This window comes from Eupeodes corollae, chromosome 2 (genome assembly GCF_945859685.1).
Source record: "Eupeodes corollae chromosome 2, idEupCoro1.1, whole genome shotgun sequence".
NCBI lineage: Eukaryota > Metazoa > Arthropoda > Insecta > Diptera > Syrphidae > Eupeodes > Eupeodes corollae.
The window spans coordinates 146685307-146711068 of NC_079148.1; the positions used below are offsets into that span (position 1 = coordinate 146685307).

Sequence of the window (25762 nt, forward strand, 5' to 3'; positions counted from 1 at the left end):
GGAATAGGTTTTAAAAAATGGTACATGTTGACTTAGGTGGGGTTTTCAGCAAAATAAGGATCTCAAGTAAACTGCAATGATTTCAATTGTAAAATGTATGCTTTTCATTGGTAGTCTCAAAAAATGAGCCGTTTCACTTGAGGAAAGATTAAAGAGAGCCGACTCAAGCCTTCTGAAAAAATAAATCTTTGAAGGATTTGTTAGTTATATGTATGTGGAATTTAACTCCATAAGAAAAATGCCTACCCAAAATTGTATTTTTCAATTAAATCTATTCTTATATTATAAAGTTGAAACAATTTTTGTTTGCTTGTTTGTTTGTTTGAACGCTCTTATCTCAGGAACTACTGGTCCGATTTAAAAAATTTTGTCAGTTTTAGATGGCCCATTTGTTGAAGAAGGTTATATATTGTAAACACACAGCTAAGCCTTAATCGAACTGAGCATCAATATTTGTTCCTTTTATTTTGGCCATAGCTGTTAGTTTGTTTTGCATTGTCTTGAACGTCCTCCCTACCTTAGGCTATTTTTATACAAATTTAAAAAAATAATACCTAATTGTTCTACAAATAGACATGCATATATATATTATGCTGGTTGCAGTTGTAGCAATATAAAAATATTGGAATAGGTATGCGTAGGAATGGATACAGGCATTTCTGAGCACACCTGGTACCTGCCCATTATTTCCATTTGTTGGGAACTAAGATCAATAACTTTCTATTAATACAATAAGGCACCTACCTATCTACTTACTAGGCAAGACTGATTTTCTTTTAATAAATTGCTACACTTTAAATTTAGAATGATAGTCTCGAAATGTTCATATACAACAAGAACAATATGTGTGACTTTCGCTATTGATTCACTTTCAAAAATATCCTTCTTACCAAATTAACTTAGAGCACTAGAATTACATTAATTTGACCACCAAACTTATATTCAATATTCTTCTTTTTCTAGCAAACCAATTAAATTGGAACGGAACCTGGGAAAATGGACTCACCTACGAATGCCGATCTTTGCTTTTCAAAGCTCTGCACAATCTTATGGAAAGGTAATACCAAAAATAAAACATAATTAATTCATGATCCTAACATTTTTTTTTACAATTTTGTTTTAGATTTGTTTTAACAAAGGATATTGTACGGTTTGGAAAATGGTTCGTCCAACCGTGTACAACAAATGATCGAATTTTCGGAAAAAGGTAAATTAATATAAGTTCAAAAATAAAGAGTTTTTTATTTTCATCTTTCTAATGGAACTGAACTTCTTCATGCTTTTGATGAAAGTTTTTCATTGCGTTTTATTTCAATTCCAAGAATAAGCCTACAGGATCTCTGTGATCATTTATCGAGATATATTTATGATCATCGTTCTCCATGTTACAAATAAATCCCTTCCATCCATCTTTTCTGCTGATGGGAAATAATTTTGAATATTGATAGATTTTAAAAAATTTCATTAAATTTTTCTCTTTTTTTACTTATGTTTAGTTCCCAACATCTCTCATTTTCTTTCACATTTTTTGTGCATGGCGATACGGTGTGTGCTTCGATTGATCTGCGCGAGCACCCTGCCGTTCGACAGCTCACTGCTGAGCATTTGGCTGAAGCGGCAGCAGCTTCAGCTGCTGCACAGTCTGGCCAGCAAGACATACGGCAGCGTAGTGTTATATTAGCGCCATTCGGGATGGCAGCAACACTCACTGGAAACAGTTACAAGACTACAGATCCCCTCGCCGAGAAGATACTCGAAGATTGGGCATCATTTTTTCCATTGTGCAATAAGGAAAATTCAGATCTTCCACCTGTGGTTGAAGTTGTGTCGGGTAAGACAATTTTTGTTATCTCTTTTTACTATGAACTTTATGGCTAACTTATAATATCAACTGCACAGGTGGCCACAAAATGTATCATCCCTCGATGTACGTACTAGTCACAGATCTAGACGAAATGGAAAATGTGCTCGAGGAAACATCTACAGATCAATCACAGAGTATACTAGCTGGCATAGGATTGGGATTATCTACATCGGCATCGGCTACAACAGCAGCAGCCGCCTCATCATCATTAGTCAATCCGAACGCAACACCAATAAATCACATCTCTCCTCCGACACCCTCGGCGTGTGGCCTGATTCCAGTTTCGAAGGCAACACCAACTGCTGGTGTTACGTCAACACTACCATCACCATCGCCTGGTGGTGGCGGTGGTGCTGGTGCTGGAACAACAACGGCAACAACACCAACAACAGCATCAACCACAACAGGTGGTGTATCACAACAAAACGATACTGAAAAATTGAGCTTGAAAAAGTTCGAAACAAAATCGCAACCATTTTATGCGACTTCCAGAAACAATACTCACGCACCGCCACAGGCTTCCACCGAAATGCCCGAAAGGGTGTGGCAAGACTGCATCACCAATCCAATTTCCAGTCTCAGTTTGAATTCAAATTTAAATTCAAATTCATGTGATGGCATTAAGATGGAAGTGCCCGATGTTGCTAGTGGTGATGTTTCTTCTATGAACAACAACAACACTAACTCAACGTTGTCGTCGTCGTCATCGGACACAAAACTGATGTGGAACTTTGTTGATCCATCGCAAAAAGCCCAATGCACTTGTACAAGGTAAAATAGACGCATATATATAAATTTAGAGTTATAAGATGTAGTAAATTCTTTTTGCATTTATTGTTTTTATTTATTTGTCAAATTTCTTATAAACAAAACAAAAAATATTTTTTATTTTCCCTCCCAAAAAACAAGAAAAACAAAAAAACAGTTTCTTAGTTTCTTCTTTATTAGAAAACAAAAAAATGGCATGTGTATGCATTTGTATCGTAAATATATATTTATGTATTATTATTTTCTTTATAAACAAAAGATTAAAGTTTGCAATTTTATAAAACAAAAAAAAACTACCTTACATACTTCATAACACACTTTGAATGGTGCGCTTGCAAATCTTAATAAAACAAATAGAAATAGAAAAACAAAATCAAAAATGTACTTTGCATCCTAATTAGTGAAAACTTAACTTTATATTTATTTTGTCTCTTGACTTGCTGTGGCTTTGTTGCTTCTTGTAGAAATAAGTCTTTTGAATTTGATTTTTTAACTGGCTTTTTAAAGAAAAAAATGAAAAGGAAAAATGCTAAAGATCCTATGTAACTTTTTATTTTTCTATTTTTATATCCAAGGTTGAATATTGTATTCATTTATGACACCACCTACCTGCTTTCTTCAGTTTAGGGTTGAAAGACAAAAAATAATCACAATCTTTTCCTAACAGACTGCAACGACTCAAATCATTGGCAGCGAGTTTTGTATGTGTTAAATGTCTTTGAAATAAGATTTACACTGGTCAGTAAGGTTTTTCTTCTGGGAATCAAATTGCATAATTCCAAAAATTGTTTTTTATGACCTCGATTCAAATCCGATTCAAAAATCACTGTGTCCAGACGTGAGGTTTCTGCCCCTGCAGAATATCGATTGTGTCTTGAGAAGTGTGGCACGTAACGTCAACCTGTTTAAAAAAACATAAAACTTCAGCGTCCATATCATCCCACTCAGGTCACAAGAAGTTGGTGATCATCGACCTATAGTATCGACCGATGACGCCTTTAGCCCACATCCACACTTAACCAACTTCTGTGGATTGTGGTTGTCCCAGGTCCGGCAAATTTTGCTTATATAGGTATCCATTTATCCAAAAAATGAACTTAATTATTAAAGACGATTATTCGGCCAAGACTACCAACTGCTTTGAAATCCAATTAGAGAACACACGATGCTGCGTATGGTCGTTTTGAAAGCATTTATTCTAATGTAATTAATCAGTCTTTTAAATAAAGATTTTAATGAATCTTTTCTTTGTTGAACTAGAAACTACTTTTGTAAGTGTTTATATTAAAGATCGTATTGGTTGGTTTCAAGTCAGAAATTGGTTAAACAAATGCTGGTGTTCAACAGAGCTCCGTTTTGTCTCGCGACTTTTTTTCTTTTATTCATAAAACTGTTTTGCTGGTAACAGTATACAAAGCTTTTTTTGATATTCCTTTCGTGATTTACACACTCGACATTATTGTCAAATAGGGACTTATTAATCGTGTAGAATTTTTGTCACAGAATTTGAATGCTTTCTCCTGTCGTCAAAGCATAATCCACCCTCAATGCCGCATCGAGGAAACTAATAGACTTGCCGTACTCCGTACATAGATAACCTCTTATACTAAAAATCCAACTAGGTGCTTAGGATTTCTGCGAGAGTACAAGAAATTCTGACCTGGCTGTTTATTTGCAAAGCCTTCATTCGTCTAAAACTTGAATATATGTAACGCGCAGATTTGGGCCAGTGCCCTTCAAACAAGTTTAAATCCTTTAGAGAAAATACAAAATTATAGAACTACAAACGAAGCTTTGTTCAGTTCTGTTAAATTCTTTATAACCAAGCAAACCATTACTTAGTCAGGAACTTGTCGCAAAAGCTTAAATGAACTTAGCAGTTAGCAGTTTTGCTAGACTTTAGAAGTAGAAAACAAAATCCGTTGGAGATCCGTTAAGACAGATCAAAACCTAAAATGCAATTTAATGACTTATGAACTCTCAACCCTCCCACCTCCTCTAAAAAACTCTTACATTAATACTTCCAGTTGTGCGCATCAGTTTAATATTGAGTGCAATTTTTGACGTCTGTCAAGTAAAGAGATTCATTTTTCAACCGCACGTCAAGAATGTGGAATGCTTAACCCAACTCAGTCTGTTGACATACATTTTGATATTAAAAAACTAACGCTCGTACTGTTTTTAAACTTTAAACATGTTAAGGATAGTAATAACTTGACTAGTGTTTTGAAAAATTGAGCCAATACTTAAAATTTGAAGTTCCGATATGAAATCAGCACTAAAAACCAATTCCATTAGTTTCAAGACTTCTTAAAACTTTTCATTTAGTCGAATGGAGACTCTCATAACTAATAAGAATCTCTAAAAACTAAATAAGATAATAAAATGATTTAAACTGTGTCTAAAAGTTGTTCTAAATTAGTCTTAAAGAACACCGTTTTTTTAGTTTCTTTTAACATTGTTAAATCGGCATTTTTTAACAACCTAATGTGATAGAAAAGTCATAAGGCCAGATTCAAATGCAGGACAATCTTCCAATCGTTTAAAACGTTATTAATTTTCCCGACCAGTGTAATAATCTTTGAAATTTCCAACTAACAACTACAAAATCAATAACAATTAAGTATTAGTAATTTATTTCACCTTCAAAGTGTCCCATTAAAAAATGAGAAAATTACGTCTGCTTAACCCCAAATTATGTGTGTCACATATTTTTCCCAAAATAATCGTAAAACGTATATTTAATTTATAATATTTGCAAGCCACCATCCCGCGAATGATAATAAAATAAACAATAAAATTATAGCAGGATTCGATTATTATGGTCACAATTTTTAATAAGATTTAAAATTTAATAACACTTTAAGTTGTGTGTTATCTTAATTAATTGTCATATTTTAAAATATAGGATAAAATATTGAATTAACAATTTAAAATACACACAAAAAAATAGTAAATATTAAGATTTAAAATCGAGTACATTATAACGAAACAAAAAAATCAAAACCCGTTTTATACAGGTGTAAAAAAACGACTAGTGGAAGTCGTTCAACTTGTCCATCGTCTACGTCGTCTTCATCTACGTCTATGTCTACGTCGTCGTCATCAGCCTTATCTTCTACCGCAGCTATTAAACTGACTGGCAGTAGTGGTGGTGGTGGTGGTAGTGGCAGCAGCAGTGCCCGTTCCGATAAATCGACACGTTTCACTCGTATACCGTTTCATAAAAGGCACACCACCGATTATTCTGGTTTTGGTGGTTCAACAACAACTGTCCTCACAGCTGTTGGTACTTCTTCTAATTCTTTATTTACCACCTCCTCCTCCTCAACCTCCTCTTCATTATTGTTGGCGGCGGCGGCGGCTGGTGGTAAAAAACCAAAGAATCTTAGCATTGAACAGTGTGAAGTGGATCTGTCCAAAAGCGACCGCGATGTCGTCCTCGACACCATACCAAATCAAAGGTTTGTGTCATCACTTGCACTTAATGCTATAAAATTTTAAAAATAAATAATTGAATAGAAAAACAATTAAACAAATTGGTGGCACAATTCACTCACACTTTCTACTTCTTCATCCCACTATCTCGAGTTTTTTTCTTTTTTTTTTTTGAATGGAGAGAGGCTAAAAAAGAATTAAACAAAAATATAAATCACCTAACTCTCTTGCTTTATTTTTAATAATTAATAATTTTGTAAATATACATATATATTTTTTTTAATTGAGGTTTTGTGATTTTTTAAAAAAAGTTCCATTATTTTGTTTTTGAACATTTTGTTTGCGCATTTGTAAATATAATTTTTTTTTTTATAATATGGTTTGGAGTTTTGTTTGGCGTGACATTTGGTGTGTTTTTGAGTTAAGGGTAATATCGAAGTCACTGTAAAAAATTAAAAAATTTAGGGTTGAAAACGACAAACTCATTCGATTTGTAAACATTCATCAGACGTTTATCAAAGGTTTATTAATCGATCGCTAACAAATTAACGACTAAAATAACAACAATGTATAAAACTTAGGTATAAGCAATTTTCACTTGGAATTGAAATTCAATTGTAGAAGATTTTCATTTCAAGATGGATTTGAGATTTAGTTGACTGACCATGTAAAAATAAGTATATACAGCTATGGCCAATATAATAGGAACAAATCTAAAATTTAACCAACATTTTCTCAATTTGTGTTTAAAAAAAGTAATATTCGTTTTTAAGAATTTAGAGTCCTTTTTCTGAAAGTTTTAGGGTAACTACAATTATAGGGATTTCCGTTCGAAGCACTAGAGAAAGGGTGGATGTTAACCCGCTTACCAACAATTTTAAAGTAAACATACTACACTTTTGAGAGATCTTTCTTGGAGAATAATAACTTCTTCATAAATAGATCAAAAGCTAATATTGGCATACTAATCGCTACGTGTAGCCTTTTGCTAAAACAAGACGCTATAAAAAAACATCAGGTGTTATAACATCTCCACCTGTCAGGCCACAAAAAGTATCTGGCCTACCCTAGATTTAAAGCACTCAAGGTACTTGATATCTCTAAGCATCTCGATGATTGTTGTCATAACCGGAAATTTAAATGACTTGCAGAAGCTGTATGGACGGGAAAGAAATAGTTCTTCAAAAATGTAAAGCGTAAGACGTATTTATGAGAATTCTTCTATAACTATCTAAATATCTTAAACTCACGTAACACAATTAGTTTTTCACGTTTTGTAAGGAACTTAAATTAATTTCATTAAGCTCAGAAGAAGGATTCATGATTTATGTGGCTTTACATTGGTCAACAAATTACCTAAGTGTGTCCTACTCCGGACACGGGACAACTACTTTAACCTAAATTAACCTAACCCTTTCCATGATATGAAGATTCAAGGACCTTTTGATTTTTACGATTTAAAGGTGGGCGTCGATTTGAAAGTAAACGTGCGAGAGTTGACTAATTACTTTCGACATTCGATCTTATTGAAAGTCACTCGCAAGTGGACAAATATATATATATATATATATATATATCGTATTTTGCGAGGAGCTGTAGAGAGTAAACATGGCCAAGCAATGGACATTGGGGGAAACCAATAAACTTATTGAAAAATTGTGGAGAACTACGGATAAATCTTTTCGCGATAGAGATAAAAAAAAAGTGTAATATTAACCGAATTTGCGAAAAAGTTCTCCTGTTCTGAAGCGATTCATATGCTCACCGGATGCTAAAAATCTAGTGTTACCAGTATACGCTCAAGTACTGGTATGGCTTACCTTAATTGGGTATCTTTTTTAAAAATTATGGGTCCAACGTTTTGTATCAAAAATTCAATTTCACAACTGACAAAGGGCAACCATTTCGAAACTGTTGAGGAACCTCAATTTGAAGCTCTCTTGAAAGAGCAGAGCCCGCACCGAATTGGTTACGACGATCTAACCAGGGTTTGATCAAGCATTTTTTATTTTATTCTTTTTTAAGAACAGTGCCAATAATTAAATTAACTGCAACACTTAGCTTACAAGAATACATGGCCAACTTATAATATGCTAGCAGAAGAAATCTATCAAGTGGACACGATTATTAGAGTACCCTCAGCAAGAGGGTAGCAGCAGAGGGCTCGCGATTCCAAAATTTCTAAAATTTGGTTCTCAAATGGACAGTCTCCCGAGAGTTAACTAGCAGAAGTACTCTCAAATGGACACGCACGTTAACAGCCTTGTCTCACAAGCAAAAAAAAAACTTGCAGTAATTTATTGAAATACCAGAAGAATCATCATTGAGACGTTCCCAAACATAAACTAGTAGCTTGAAGGCAGACTTACTAAACTTTGTTTGAGGAAAGCATTTTGAAGTTTTATGAAAAAATTGTAAAAGACTCTAGAAAGTATTTTTAGTCCATAATCAAACAAATTATCGAACCAAACTATTAAGAGAAAGTGAAGCAAAAGAAACAAGTTTTTTGGACTTGACAGAAGTTATATGAGAATCAAATTTAAATCGTGTTTATCTATTTTTTCTTGAAATTGACTAGATTGGACTCGAATTGTTCTTCCTTGATTTTACACAAAATTTTATAATTCATACCTTTAGTTCAACTTATTTTGACTTTAATGTTTTTTCCATTCCACACAGCAGGAATCAAAAATTTCATCACAGAGAATAAATTGCACAACTCAAGTTTAGTTATTATTCGTAAGGAACTATGAAGCTCTTAAGTGAAGGTTTTTTTAAAATGTTTGTTGAGTTTAGTTGTTTTGGCCTTTTCTGGGACCCAAAACTAAGTTGAGTTAAAAAAGTCAATAACGTCCATATTATTGGGGTTCTTCAATTACTGCTTTAGTTTTCGCTCACCGAATCTTGAAAATGGTAATTCGATTATAAGCCGACAGTTTTCCCTTGTTTTAATTTGATGATGTAAAATTTTATTCTATTTTTCAAAGAACCAATCAGGAATTGACATATTTTTTGACGAGTTTGGTACCCCTTTTCTGAGACAATTCTTCAAAGATTCGTTTTGTAAGAAGGCTTTTCTTTCTACTCTCATTTATCTTGCATTCAATGGAATGGTTCCCAATGAGATTCTGGTATTAAAAACACCACTCAAAAACATAAATGTTGTTCCTTTAAAATCAGAAACTTCGTTAATTTCGCTGACAACACTCCTAAAGTTTAAACTTTATTTTTATGGCCTTCGGATTGGAGGTTTGGGCTACGGTCAAACATTTTTGAATAGAATCCAAAGAAATTAATAATTGTTTAAACACTTTAAAAAGTTCATTCCTTTAGGCCTCAAAAACATCATTATATGAGGTTGAGCGATAAGGTTGGCCTCCTGCAAGATGCGGAGAACCTTTGTAGAGCCTGGCTTTCGTTTCAAGATGTCGCCACTGGCCTTGCATAAATCTAAAGTCTATTATATTTCCTAATTTCTCTGTTATTTTAAGTCAATTTTGTTGCGTTGAGTAACATTGTTTCAAAATTTAGGTCTACTTCCGCAATCCCATGATGTGTATGACTCAAATCTTTTGTGTTCTTTAAAAATCCTTAATTAAATACTTAATAAAAAAAGAGAGAAATGTTTTCATTATTTTGGCCATAGCTGTACATAATTTTCGGAATATAAATTTAAATTAAATTTATGGATGTTGGTTTTCGGTAGATCTACAATCTGATGAATTTGAATTCTAAAATAATCTTGAAATGATTCAGATCAAAGTTGGAAATATCACGGTAACATTTATCATTTCGAAATCAAACGACTTTAAACGATTCATGGGTAAAATTGGTAATTAAAAAAAAAAACATAATTTAAGGTTTACATTTTTTATTTAATTAAACATGAGAACATTTATATATTTATTTTGATGAGCATGATGCAAGCTTAATTATAAACTTTAAGTTTGGTTTGGTTTTGCAGTATAAAACATTTTTAGTATTAGTAAAAGTTTCAAAAAGCTGGATTTAAGTTTTGCTTTGAGTCTAATTTTTATTTTTTTTTTTCAAAATGGCAAAGGGTTTTGCATTTTCATAAAACTTTACACATTGGGTGGTTTTTTTTTCTGAAACATAATCTAAACCTATCACAAAATATAATAAAATGTTTAATTTATTTGTTTTTGATTTTCTTTTCTTAGATCAAATACAACTCCAGGCACTCCGCATGGTGGAGGGTCATCCTATTCAAGAAACTCAATTGGTGATTCTATGCCTGTACCTTCGGTGGGATCACCAGGCAGTGCAGCACCATCACCTCATCCAAATTCCACATTATCACAGCCAACTTCTGTCCCGCCTTCGGATCAGGTAAATTCATAACTGCCAAAGGCAACACTAATAAGAAATAATTTTATTTAATTGATTTTTTTTTAAATTTCTAGTTGATGTCTGTGATATCACCACGACCTCCGACATCGGTGCCGCCCTTGCAGCAACCAGCGACCCCGATTGATCATTTGCTTGATAAGAATACACCTGCACCAACGCCAACGGACCAGCATGACAACAAGAGCATCACTGCATCGCCGTATGTTCAGCCAACGCCTAGTGTGGAGCCTCCACCATCGGCGGAAGGCATGCAATGTACTAACCCAGGAAGTGTCCCGCCACCACCAAGTGTCGAGCGTTGCACCCCAAATCTTCAGTGTGGAACGATATCGGTGAAAAAGTTCGAAACCTCTGGCGGCAATGGTGGGAATAGTGTTGGCAGTGAGACTGTTGTCGGTGGAGCTGGTGGCAGTAATACACCACCAGCGAGCATTCCAGGTGCAGATTCTCAGTTGGGCGGCAGCAATAATAATCGATGCAATAATAATCTGGCATCGTCAGCGGCCACAACAGCATACTTTAATCTTTATAAACGTCCAAAACTGATAGCTAAAGAAATCGAGGGACTCGGAAATGATGAGCTATTTACTTCAGACATGTTGCATGACTTTTCGCTCACTGAAGCATGGTAAGTTCGAATTCATGTTCTCTCATGCCATTCCATAGAGTATTCGAGGGGCATTTGCTTTAAGTTCATAAGCCTTTGTCATCTTTGACTCTTAGAACAAGTTTTTAAGTTCCTTGTTTATAAATTTGTTTGCCTTTTAAGCATCAAGGTAACTGAGAAGAAGGTCTTAATAACAATTTCTTTCCCAATTTGTTTAAGGAAAAGTCATAAACATATATTTTTTCTCTTTCTTTATTTCATAGGTTAAACCATCCTGTGAAGCGTTTCAAAGCCAATGAAGCACCGAAACCACATGGCATGTTGCGTCACACAAATCTCTACGATAGTCACACGCATATGAAACCTCTGATGCCAACCCCTGGCTCTATTTACGATACGCATCTCATGAAACAGGAACTTTCATCTACAACAGCATTTGAAGGCGGCCTTACAAACAACAGTTTATCCAACTCTAATATTCTCCAAGAGCACGAAATCAAAAAGGAACAACACTCTGGCTCTGATCTCAAAGAGAAAGGTCCTAAGGGACGTAATCTTTTTACAGCCGAAGGCTTGAATCCATCCTACAATGATCTGGATCAAATATTCGATAATCCAGACGACGAGGCGGCTATGCAAATTCACACTCCACCAGATTCAAATAAATCCTCGAATGGATGCACCAATAACATTGACGACTTGAAACGCTCAACGAACAATACGAACAACACGTCGTTGATAAATAATAATAGTGCGACGTGTAACAGTAACAACAACAACAACAATAACAATGCGAACATGATTCAAGCGGAAGACTTGACCAAGATGTTTCCAACTCCGCCAAGTCATGAACAGCATCATCCCAATTCGAGTCCCTGCGCTATTGACATCTCAATGACGGATCTAAATGAGTCGGTGAAATTCAAGCAGGAATACTCAGCCGAGTTGGGCAGTCCGGTGGAGGAGAAGATCGACGATTGGTCTTATGTGTATATGCCTCAGCAGATGTGCAAGTTTGTGGGTTCAACCAAATATGCACCGCTGACCAATTTGCCAAGTCAAACTTTGCCACCGCTTATCATTCCTTCAAATTGTGTTTATAAGCCTTCGTGGCAGCAACCTCCGCCCCAACGTCAGCAACAGCAGCAGCAGCAACAACAGCAGCAGCAACAACAACAGCAACAGCAGCAGCAAAAACAGCAACAACAACAGCAGCAGCAACAACATCAACAGCAACAACAGCAAATGCTGCAGCAACACCATCAAGAACTTATGTCAAGTACAAATCCCAATAGTCTGCACCCTCTGCAAATGCATCAACAGCTCCACCAGCCTCCACCGCCACCTCCTACATCGACAGGCTCAAATCTCTTGCTCAATCAGCTGAATTGTCCTCAAGCAGCTGTGACAAACACGAGCAATCCAATGATGCAGCAAATGCTGCGAGCTGGTCTCTCCCCAATATCACCAGCTCCAGGGGTAATCCCACCACCACCAGGTGCAGCGGCAGCCATCTTTCCACCCAGTCCAATGATGAACCGCAGGACACCTTTGCACCCGCCTCCACCTTACGAAGTTGCCACTTCTAGTCCATCTAACTCAACATCATCCTATCTGAACAAGCAGTTTCACTCACAGGAACCACCACAGACGCCCTCGGCGCCCGGCTCCAATGCATCTTGCTGTATTCGCCTGCCTGAGGTTAGTTCACTGATGGTCAACATTTTGCTCTATGACACAGCGCTGAACGTGTTCCGAGATCACAACTTTGACAGTTGCACGCTTTGTGTGTGCAATGCCGATTCAGCGAAGTGTGTCGGCAACATCCGAGGCGCTGACTCAGGTGTCTACGTCGCTCTCTCCGGAACGAGTTTCAATCCAGCGAATAGTATAAGCGGGGCGGGAGCGGCCGCAGCTGGAGGAGGAAACAATTTATCACAGCACCACGGGAATAATATGCGAATGCTTAGTGCCTTCGGTGGACTCGGTTCGCCGGCATTGATGGGTGGAGCGATAGGCGGAGCCAGCGGTCAAGGCGGCGCAAACAACCACATAACTGGATACCTCGACGATGATCCACTTTCGTGCTCGTGCGGCTTCAGTGCTGTGGTAAATCGCCGACTGGCCTACAAATCTGGACTCTTCTACGAGGACGAAATGGAAATCACTGGAATCGCAGAAGACCCTGCCAAATATAAGAAGAAGTCTCTGCTCGCTCTGCTATCCAGCCTTGCGTCGTCATCAGCGAATGGCCGGAGTCAATCGACCTCGTTGGCTCTGATGCCAGCAAATGGTGATGCATTCAATAGCGAACAGCACATAATCCTCGACCTGCTGATGGATCAGTGTACTATGATTCAAACTTCAACCAGTTCCATTCACAGAGCGATGAGTCGTCACCGAAGAAAAAAGACCAAAATTGCCCCCATAACCCTAATAGCTAACGTCCTAGAGTACACAGATGCCAATGACATCATCTGCCTTGCTTTGGAACAAGCGCGTCTGGCATTCAACCGTATGGAGCTTGCGACAAACCGGAGCAATAGTCCACCACCATCGTCAGCAGTGAGTGTTCACAAATGGCCATACATCCCCGCGGGCTATACTCGAAACAACAAAGACATAATGCACATCATGAACTCAATGCAACCCCTTCTCCAAAACGCCTTCCACATAAAGTCCAGTCCGGGACAAAAAGATGCCACGTATACGGTAAGTGGGCCATTGACATGGAGACAATTTCATCGGCTGGCCGGTCGAGCCTCTGGACAATGTGAACCACAGCCAATTCCCTCGGTCACAGTGGGTTATGATAAGGAGCTGATATCAGTTGCTCCCTTTGCTATACATTACTGGGACAAACTTCTCCTCGAACCGTACTCGTATCATAGGGACATTGTGTATTTGATCATTTGTCCAGACAATGATTACGTAATCAGCAAAACGAAGACTTACTTTAAGGAACTCAGCACAACCTACGAGATGTGCAAACTGGGTCGACACACGCCCATGAAGGGCTGGGACGGCATGCTTACGGTTGGGCCAAAGATGGAGGGTTGCGGCAGTGCAACGACAAACTTGGACGATTGGCTGCGCACTATCGAAGAGGTTCCTCTGGCAGAGAAGATCCGAATGTACGCGAATGCTTTTCAAAACCTTCTTGCTCCGTATCTCACTCGTGTGCCGAATGACAAGACTCTCCTCGATCCTCCAGAAAGCACTTCATCAGGAAACTGCGCTACCCGCCCAATGGCCAGTCCGATGCCAAACTCTCAAGACCCTACTGGCATGCACAACAACATAGACAAGCCACCCAGCACACCGCCCAAACCCGACACTTCCACCACCTCCTCCTCATCCGCCTCCGCAGAACAGGAGAATCGTGATGCCTTGAATAGTTCAGCAACTCTTACAAATTCTCCACTTGTGGATCTTTTGGGCGGCTCTGACGATGACATCAATCCACCCATCATTGTGTTGTACGTGGTTGAGCCATTTACCTATGGATGTGACTCCCCCGAGCTGGAGCGAATCGCGTGCATCTCCTTGCTGCGAATCTACTCCGAACTTCTTAAATCTATTCCAGAATCTGTGCGAACCAACATAAATCTTCAGATTCTATCTCTGGAGTCCATTCTTGAGCTGGGTCACAATAGGAATCGCAAACGCCTCAGCGATGAGATCAAGTGCCTGGCTCTGAATATCTTTTCGCAGTGTCGTCGGTATCTGTCGCACGCCAGCAGTGTCAAGAGTCTCACGGGCTTCGGCACAGCAGCCAATATGGAAGTGTTCTTAAAATCTAAAGACGAACAGAACCGACAGCCTCACAAAATATACACGCCTCCGTACATTTTGGCACCCACACATGAGAAGGCCGACAAAACGGACTTCTCCCGCACTCGCAATGGCTTCGATCAGCAGCAGTTCTCCGTCATGTATTGCAACTATTGCATGAGTGAGGACCAGTCATGGCTGTTGGCGACAGTGACCGATGACCGTGGAGAGTTGCTGGAGAAAATCATCATCAACATTGACATCCCGAATAGGACACGTCGAAGAAAGGCACCTGCACGCCGAGTAGGCTTGCAGAAGCTAATGGACTTCATCATGGGACTGATATCCCAAACGGATCAGCCATGGAGATTGGTGATAGGTCGAATCGGACGCATCGGTCATGGTGAGCTGAAATCATGGAGCTGGCTGCTGAGCAAGCAGAATCTGCAGAAGGCCACAAAACAACTGAAGGACATTTGCAAGCAGTGCTCGCTTATGTATCCACCGAGTATATTGAGTGCATGCCTTGTCACACTGGAGCCGGACTCCAAGTTGCGTGTTATGCCAGATCAGTTTACTCCGGACGAACGATTTAGCCAAATTTCAATGCAAAATCCTCTCTCAACACCACAGGATGTAACGTGCACGCATATCTTGGTCTTTCCTACCAGTGCAGTTTGTCAGGTAAAAATTAAAAGAAGAAAGTTAATGTTTAATTAGAAACTAATTATTTATTTGTTTTCTCTTTGCATTTTACAGTCTTTCCAAAAAACATTCAATGAACTCAACGAGACGCAAGTAGATATCGATAATGATTTTATGTTTGATCTTGACGAAGATCCTGAAAATCCAATGAGTGATGTCAACATGGATCTATTCTGGGATCGTGAGTCACTAAATAATGAAAGGATTTAAATTTGGAAGTGCTAAATATTATTTTATTATTTTTAACAGCAGCTATGGTCCAAACAGGAATGGAAAGAAATTCAAATCATGGCAGCCCAGATCGCATGGAGGACAATCGCAGTTGGCAAAGTTCTAGTGGAAACAATTTCAATTCATCGCGCATGCAACATGATGCTCAGGATATTGAAGAGGTAAGTTTTTTTAAATGTCCACATTACACCACAAACAAAGCAGTCTTCACAACAAAGAACCTATGGCCTCTGACCCATACAAAAATGTATTCACTTAGTGTATTGCCGTATCAAAGCACACCTGACCATAGTGTCATATCTTCTAATTTCTCGTATCAAACAAATCCAGTTAGACAAAGGGCTCCTTAGGGAACCTTCTCAATTTTTGTTTCAAGATCCTTAACCGGTGACATGTGACTAAGGTGCAGATATAATGATTTTTTTGGGAATGAAAAATTTTATCAGGGTCATGGAGGTTATTAATCAGAAAGAGGTGAGCTGATTTCTAAGTCTGAAGAAAACTGAAGAGTTTTTAAACAAGCCAGGAAGACTTTCAACGCCCCTTAAAAATTGCGGCAAAAATACTACAGTGTCCCAGGTTGGTCATTCGTAAAAAAAACATGAGAAATTCTTCCTCTTCCTCGGTCTTTACGCTTGTTGTCGTCAATGACACTTCTTAAGTTAACTACATTGAAGAAGCTAACTTGTATTCATCTTTCATTTGTACTCGTACTGTGGAAACAGTCCTTAAAGTTCTTAACATGCATATGACCTCTAATTCGGATGGTATTCCCCTTTTTTCTGGGCTCGTTCCGAATAGTTGAAAACCGGCATATCAACCAATTCCTCAAAAAAAGGCGATTCTTTTTCTGCACTAAATTATCAGCCGTTTTAACAAACGTTAGTTTTTTCAAAGGTCATGGAAACGGTGAAAAATTACTATCGGCTTAGGAAATATCTTGAGGAACGAAAGCTCCTTAATGACCGGCAGAATACATTTCTTAGCAATAGATTTACTGGTGGGTTTAGAAATTCTGCGTTGGATAAGAAATTTTCTTTGGATTGTTTCAAATCTAAAAAACACAAAATGAGTGTTGGTGTGCCTCAGGGGTCTGTTCTGTCGCCGACACTTTTTTTCATTTTTATAAATGCCTGCCTGCAATTTAAAATTCAGATAATTGTTTCTCTGGCGATAGCACTCTTAGCTTTTCATATTTGTTAAAAGACTCATATCCCTCCTTTTCGGAACGATCATGCCGCAAGATGTTTGAGTTTTCTGAGACGATGAAAGATTTGTTTTTCCTTATAATCTGGCTACATTCTACGAAATCTTAAGTATAACTGTCACTTCTTTAAACTTACTTAAGCCTTTTGGACAATATTCAAAGAAGAGCTATTAAGATGATTGGTGACTAAAACATCATTTAAGTCACTCAAATATCGTCGTAAATTTTCTTGGCTCAGACTTTTATTTATAGTTTTTTTTTTAAGGCTATATGCTTTAGAAAACATGACCGCTTGCATTCCTCCCCTTAAACGTTTTCAACGAACTACTCGCGCTTCCGGGAATGCCCATTACTTTACCCTTTTAAGGGTCTATGATTTAGTAAACTTGACCGCTTGCATTCCTACCCTTAAACGTTTTTAACGAAATGCTAGCGCTTCCAGCAATGCCAGTTAGTTTACCCTACAGAGATTCGTTCTGTAGCCGTACTTCACGAATGTGGAATGTCCAGTCTATCGTTATCATTACAATGTTGCAAAATTCAAAACTCCTCCCTAATTTTCATAGTTCTGCTTACACTTCGTCTTACAAGGTATACAAGACACTTTTTAAAAAAACATCATTTATTTAACTGCAATGAACTTAAAAAAAACTAAAAAATTTCTTTTTATTATTCTCTTAATAGGTCGGTTCAGTACTTCAACAACCACTTGCTGTGGGTTATTTTGTATCAACAGCGCCTACAGGTCGCATGCCTGCATGGTTTTGGTCAGCTTGCCCTCACCTCGAGGACGTTTGTCCAGTGTTTCTTAAAACTGCTCTACACTTGCATGTGCCAAACATTCAAAACACCGATGACATCCTCAATTCCAATAGCCATTCAACAGCAAACGATCATCCTCTGGACTCCAATCTAACCGCCGATGTCCTTCGTTACGTTCTGGAAGGCTACAATGCCTTATCGTGGCTAGCTTTGGACTCGAATACACACGATCGATTGTCATGTCTTCCAATTAACGTCCAAACGTTAATGGATCTCTATCATCTGACGGCTGCCATCGTCTAAAAATAAACAGGTGTAAACTCTTTTTTTTTTGCTATTACTATTCTTTTATTTTTTGTTTTTAACTTTGTACATTATTTTACATATTTTTATCTTTTACTTTGTTTGAAATATTTGTGTTGAGGACTTAACAACAAAAAATTGTAAGAAACTGTAGGGAAAACATAAAAAGAAAATTATTAAAACAACAAAAAAAAAAACAAAATGAAAATCTGTGATATTAGATTTTATATGGTTAGCGAAAACAAAAAACATAACAACATAATTATCAAACTTGTAAGGATATACTTATATTATACATATATACAAAAGTTAAAAAACAAAAACAAAATTGATACACTCATATACATCCCGAGCTCATAATAAATAATATACATTATATATTAGGTTGTTGAAAAAAAAATAGAAAAATAGAAATAGAACAACTTCAACAAGACGACAGATACAAAATTTTGTAAATTATTTTTCTTCTAATCTTTTTTTTTTAATATTTATTTCTCATTTTTAAGGCAAAATCAAATCAAAAAGTGGAGAATAAATTATTAAACAACAAAATAATAATTTATTTCCTTATTTTCAAAACGATAAACTAACAGCAACATTTAAAGATTGGTGATTGAGACGATTTTGAGACATTAAACAATGTTGCAATAATAATATTTTTAGTTGACCAATTGACTACAAAATGGTTTCATATTTTTCTGGGGTTTGGGGCTATAAGTTGTTACCCATATGTAAAAAAAGGACTTGTTTTTTAATTTTTAATTAAATTAAGTGCCTAATTCAATTTGAAATTTGACTTTGTTTTATTTTGTTTGTTAAATATTTATTATGTGCCTTTAATAATATATTTTTGTGTCGTGTTCTTTTTTGTTTTTATAATTTAAAACAGTCTTAACCACCACAATACGTACATAGAAAATATTTAAAAAAATAACATAATTAATTCATAAATAGTTACAAACAACAATAAAATCTATAACAAAATCGATTTGATATTTTAAAAAAAAAAATATTATAAATCAACATCAAATTCAACTAAGATTTTAACACCGTTAAATTGTTGCTCTAAATATGACTTCTTGGGCTCCTTTATTGGGCTTTAACTAACGAAGGAAAAGTATGGCAATAATTTATCAGTATTTTTTTTAAATGAAACAGCTTTTAAACGACTATTTCGAGTAAATAAAAATATTGATATAAGATCAAAACCAGGCACTGGTAAAATTAACTTGATTTTAACGCTCCAATGCAATTAGATTATGGAGAATTAAGCTAAATCAATTAATTCGATTCCGAAATCAAGGTCATTACGAATTTCTCTTCTTTTAAGAACATGGCTTTCTGATTCAATGGAAATGCCAAAAAATAAATATTCATAACTTAACAGCTTATATTTTTCAATTCTAAGAATAAATGGCATAACTCTTTAATAGTCTAGTAAAATAAGATGAAAAAAAAGAGTTCTGAAAATGTAGGTAGAAAGTAAGGTGGAAAAAGGTGTTCCAAACTTTTCTTAGATTTATTGATTGACGAGAACAGAGGAATAAAATATAAACAAGTTGTACATTTCATTTAACAATCAAATTAGCTTTGTTTTTCTTTATAGAGAATTGTTGAGAAATCCAATCACGAAAATTCTCAGATTTCTGACAACAAAAGTGAGAAATTTGGTAGGTTCAGACATCATAAGGGACTTCATTGCAGTAAACTGCATTTTTTGAATGTACGATTTAACCAAAGCAACTACTATTCAGTTTTTCAAGTGTCATACATTTCAAAGTCGAAACTCTACTCTAAATTGATACTGAAAAAACTACAAAAACATTATTCTTTACAAAAAAAACTGCTTAAATAAGCTACAAGTTCATCACGACTTGTATTTTGTATAATATTTTTAAACTTCAGAGTAATAATTTGAGCTTTCAATCAACTGAAAAAAACATGATAAGTTGTCATTTAGACATCATTGGACTTGACTTGATAGTTGAGGAGATTTTTCTTGGTTAACTTTTGCAGTCGACTTTTTAAAAAAGTTGCCTTAATTGGAAGGCATTTTTTTGACGGCTAGCAAAAAAGATACTAGAAACTTGCTTGCCTCGCTTTAAAGTCCCTTAAGTCGTCTGAACCTCCTCGTTTATATGAGACATATTGTTGATGTTCAAGAGAATATAGAACTCTCTGATGTCTTGGAAAAATAAACTGGCTAATTGTATAAAAAGTCTCATAATATCTGTGTCATAAGTTACAAATCGTCAAACTTTGCGAAAAGTCTGTTTGTATAGCTCCAACGGTGTGAACGTCTTTACCAATATTGTGGAGTATACAATTTGCTACACTTTTCCGTCGCAAACATTTTCTTATACGCTTAACCGTTTCACAGAAAGAAGGTAGAAAGAAAAAGTAAAACATCTCATCATTTAAAACAGAAATGTTAGGACATGATTTAAAGCCCTAGAAATATAGCTGAGTGCTCCAAAAAGAATTCCTAAATACCTTATATGAATTTCAATCAATTTTTACTCCAATAGTTTATATCATATCTATTCTTAAAAAATTACTTAACATCAATTGAAGTCTTTCAGCATTATCCTTGTCACTTGATAAGATAAGAAAACTAGAAAAGGTTACTTTGGCTTTGATTTTATTTGACCTCGCACTTCTGCTTTTTCTAGCGTATGAAAAATGGTGCTATTATCAATATAAGATATTTGAAAGGCAAATAATCACGAAAAAAGCATTGTTCGCGACGCTGACATGAGATTTTTTAAGACTTTTTACATAATGTTCAAGTTATAAACAAAATTACCAACTTACTATCTTTCATTCCGAGGTGAAAACCTTATTTTACTAGACTATGAAGTTTTGCCTCATTGTACAATTTGTCCAAATCAGAATTAAATACTTTTAGGAAATTTTTCCAGTCGTCTTCATTATCGTTTAAATCAAGACATTGAAGAAATTCATCGAAGAAGGTGTGTGTTTCTATCGCGTATCATCTTCCAAAATTAGGAATTTGAATAATGGTAAAACTTGCTTTTACAAATCCTTATATCAATATTTCAGTTTCAGGAGTACGTGGGCTTTCACTTTAATGTGGTACATCTGAGCTCACAGAGATAAAAGAAAAATTAACGGCATTTCCAAATTTTATCTATGGGGAATATTTGGTAGGATATTTTATCCCAAAACTATATATCCATCATTAAAGCTAACCACTAAATTTAACCACTTATCCCTTTTTTTGGAATCTGTGTCGGAAATTATTTTAACACCCTCGAAGCTCTTGAAGCAAAATTTGTTGCTCAAATGAAATATAACCTTTCTTGACCCATCTTCTTTTCATTGTGCAGAAAATAGTTTTACTGAACAGTCAATTATGGCCCAAGGCGTTGTCGAATTTTTCAGTCAACATTATTAAATGAACAGATTGACGAAAACCTCTAATTTGTTCTTTATAATCCAAATTTCCTGCCGCTTATTTGTTTGTATATGACTCATTTTAAAAAAATCGATTTTGTTATAGATTTTCTAACAACAAAAAATTAAAAAAATATCCAATATTAAAAAAGAAAACAAGAAAATAGAAAAATAAATAGCCCCAACATGAATCCCCTGTTAACTTATGTCCATTCTTTCCTCAACAAAAATTCAACACCAATCTATCACAATCTATTTTTATTTGACCACAACAACAACAAAAACAAAAACTTTTAAAATTAAAACAGTTTTCGGAAACAAGACTTGCTGAAAACTCAATTGTGACTCAATTATTTTTATAGTAAAGAAGAAAAAGAGAGAAAAAAAAAACAAAAATAGCATTAATCTTACTCTACACAATATTTAAAAAAAAAAGTCCTCATCCTTTTAAACAAAATAATTAAAACAAAAAATAGACATTAATTTTAAAAACCAAACCGATACCGATGCCACAACGCATAAAAATACGTTGTTCAAAAATAAAAGAATCAAGTAAACAGATCCCAAATTACAACAAAACAAATAAAACAAAAAATCAAACTTATATTTTGTACATTACTACTAATTGTTAAGTATATATATAAAAAGTAAACAAAACAAAATTCTTAAATTAAATTTTCATTTCTACTTTTAAGATGAAATTATGATATAATTAATTGTCTGTAAATAAATTGCTTTATAAAAACAACAAAACCATAAAATTAAAACAGAAAATAATTAAATAAAAACACCGACAAAAACGATCAAGTAAACATAAACCTAAGCTAAATATTGAGATTTTGTACATAGACACAAAAAGCAAGGTAACCCCCCCCCCCCCCAACACATTTTATACAAAGTTTTAAATTTAAATTAAAAACAAAAAAAATCTAGTTCATAAAAACATAAATATAGTATATAAATATATTAAAAAAAGGACACAAGTTAAAATTATTCTAATGATAGTTTAAATTGTAAATATAAATAAAAATAAGAAAGAAAAATAATTATTATATTATAATCTAGTTAAAAATTAAATATAAAAACAAAACAAAAAAACCATGCAAAATGTTTTAATTTAATTAAAAACAAAAAAATAAATGTGTAGTTTAAACAAAATAAAAATTAGCTACAATATGTAAATATATAAAAAATCATTTGATAATTTATATAAGAATTTATTTTATAAGTAAAAACAAAAACATGTGTATAATAAAATATTATATAAAAACAAAAACTATGTATTTAACATTGCACTATGTTATTGAGATGTGTTTTATAAAGTATTTTTATTTAATTTGTTTCATGGCAGAAAAACAGAAAAAACAAAAAGCAACAACAATAAAATTGAAGCAATCACGACTAATTATGTATTATGATAAAATATTTACTAGAATTATTATTTTTATATTAATTAATTTAAAACAATTTAATCGAACAAACAAAATAATGAGAAAAGTTCCCTTTCATCATAGTCACTGTGAGGACAACAGCAACAACAAAAAGATAAAGATTAAAAAAGAAAAATATTATTATTAGAATAAAACAATCAAACTAAAAGACAACGACGTTGTTTTTCGTTAGAAAATTTAATTTTTATTTTTATTTTATTATTCAATTGTATACCCTACACATTTATGTATATGTATATTTCATCATATTGTATTTTTTTGTTTTGTGTAAAACTAATTATTTATTTAAATTTTTAAAAAAATCTATATTTTAAGAAATAAAATTTAAACAAAAACAAAAATGAGAGGATAAAAACTTAATGTAGATTTTTATTTAATCACACAAAATCCCACACGCATCTACACACACTTAATGCACATATTTTTGTTGTTTTTTATTTGTTTTCTTAAGACAAACAAAACATTTAAACAAAATAAAAAAAACTCACACAAAACATTATTATTATTATAATTTTTATTTGTTTTTAAATATATTATAATGTACAAAATGAGCATTATTGTAAAATAAAAAAAAAGTAAAGAAAAACGAAAATTTAAACATAAAATAAACGAAATTATTGAGTAAATATTAAGTTAAATTTTATTATTATAATTATTACATTACAGACAACCACACATAAAAAAATAATATATATATATTTAGATAAAATTGTATTTTTAATTTTACTTTTTAACTTTATAAATATATACATAAATTTATAATATGCATAAAGCACCCCCAAAAAACAACAAAACAAAAGAACACACAATCGACAAAAACAAAACAACAACACTATAATTGTAAATTTAGTTTAAACAAAAAAAATTAAATTATTAATCATTTATAATTTTTGTCGTTTTTTTTATTTTTTAATTTAATTTAATTTTGCATTATAAATTATATTATATAATAGATTTGCAACAACAAAAAAAAAGAGAAAATAGTTTAATTTTTTATTTTAATTATAAAATATTGTTTCATTTTTATTTTCTTTTTTCAATTATAACATTACAAAAAAAATAAAGAACAATTTAAAAAAAAAACAAATTTTATTTATTCTTTGATTTTATTTTTATTAAATTATGGTTTTTATGTTTTTTTTTAACAATAAATCGAGGAAAGCGGCCCCCACATAGATGACTCAAATAAGTTACGATATAGAAAAGGGCGTTTAGGTAGAGCATAACTTCGAAAGGTAGATAGTTTATTTTCCTTAGACGATAGTTTGGGCGTAGGACTGCCATGCCTGTGCCACCTTAAAGTTTTTCTCACTGGCATTGCCTCTTGCGAGGAATTGAAAAACCCTGCAGAGTAATTGTTGTCATGAAAAGTGCTTGCTCAAATTAGCCGTTTGGATTCGACATACAAATTGTAGGTCCCCTCCTATTGACTACATAAGAATAGCCTCACCGTATTTAATAAAACAGTAATTTTATATTTTTTGTGTTTATTTACATAAGTCAATTGTTTTATTAATTTGTAAAGTATCTATTATTTGAATAACCTCAAAAAATGCAATCATTTAGGGAATCGTCCAGGTCAATCATGCCTATTACCGATGTCGTCTCGTTGTTTCGACGACTCTCGTTTTCTCTGTCGTGTTGTTTTTTAACTGGCATTCCATAAGTTCTTCGACGCGACGAATTTGTTGCAGATTTTTAAACGATGCAAAAGTAACACACATCTATCAAAATGAAATTAAAGTCTAAATACAAATTATTGTTTAATGTTTAACAAATGCGGTTTTATTTAATTTTTGGTAAATAACTATGTAATTAAAATGATAAGTGTAGAAATGTATTACAACACGAGTAGCAATAGTGATGATGATGAAGAAAGTGGAGTGAAAAGTTTTGAAAAAACGCAATTAATTATAAAAAGAAAGCAGGCTCCAATTCGACAGAATCATCTTCCATGTTTTAAACTCCTTCTAAACAGGGAAGAGAGGCGTCTGTGTCTGCATCTACATCTGTAGCCTAAGTTCGTGTTGATGTATGTCCGGATGTAGTCGTCAAAGTATTTGGAAGTAAATTGAGCTGGGATACACCAATTGGATTTCCGTTTGGGTTTAATCACTGTTTGTACTTAAGCGAATTTGCTACAGTATCTCCAGCGGAGATAAAATTTGTAATTGGTTTGGACCTCTTCAAGTTTGCCTTTGGAATTGTTTTTTTATTTTCTTCTTCACTTTCAACTTAAAATCGGCCCAAACCTAATTAAAGAAAACATTAAAATAGTTTTTACATCAATAAAATAGGCGATTCAAACCTTTTGCCAACCATCTCTTCCTGGAGGACTCTTGCTGTTCAGCTGCTCAGCTATGAAAGTCCATTTCCTTTTTGTGTCAGTTTAGTTGATTCCTTTCAAATATCCCCTGCTCTTTGCTATCCATCAGCTCGATGTGGGGCTGGAATTGATTTTGATTTGTTAATTTCAACTGTAAATGTGAACAAATATTTTGTTTTTATTTATCGCAAATAAAGTACTAATAAATTCCATAAAATAAATTATTTAACGAGGAAACTTACAGTTTTGCGAACTTCCATTTCTTCGTGTCGTGAGCAAATTTTCAAACGAAAGATACCGTCGTTTTTTTTTATGTCGCCGTTTCCTTTCGTCTTACAGAATGCTGAGTGGAAGCGTCCAACACACATGACGTTTACACACGACATCAAAACTAGTGACAAAAGTTGAAAACGACTTACGGAATGCAAATTGTGTCGGGTCGTACATTTTGATATAATTTACGACATCGGTAATAGGGGTGAATTTCGTACCATTTAATAAGCTCCTCTTTACTTCTGTAATGGTTCCCATTCCCTTT

At 34.4% G+C, this 25762-nt stretch overlaps 1 protein-coding gene across 3 annotated transcripts in view; it reads left to right on the top strand.

The window, feature by feature from the left end:
* The window catches only part of LOC129947122 (mediator of RNA polymerase II transcription subunit 13), a 90001-nt gene extending 67183 nt beyond the window's left edge, over nt 1-22818 (top strand). The window contains exons 3-13 of one of the 3 annotated variants that reach the window (XM_056057561.1): nt 964-1057; nt 1124-1207; nt 1497-1831; nt 1900-2635; nt 5653-6096; nt 10252-10420; nt 10495-11069; nt 11312-15506; nt 15582-15708; nt 15780-15919; nt 17650-22818. In XM_056057561.1, coding sequence (XP_055913536.1) covers nt 964-1057; nt 1124-1207; nt 1497-1831; nt 1900-2635; nt 5653-6096; nt 10252-10420; nt 10495-11069; nt 11312-15506; nt 15582-15708; nt 15780-15919; nt 17650-18030 — 7280 coding nt within the window. In that variant the 3' untranslated portion in view covers nt 18031-22818. Of the gene's footprint in view, nt 1-963; nt 1058-1123; nt 1208-1496; nt 1832-1899; nt 2636-5652; nt 6097-10251; nt 10421-10494; nt 11070-11311; nt 15507-15581; nt 15709-15776; nt 15920-17649 lie in introns of all 3 variants that reach the window. The other 2 variants (XM_056057560.1, XM_056057562.1) reach the window with 2 other exon arrangements.
* The last annotated feature ends 2944 nt before the right edge of the window (nt 22819-25762 follow it).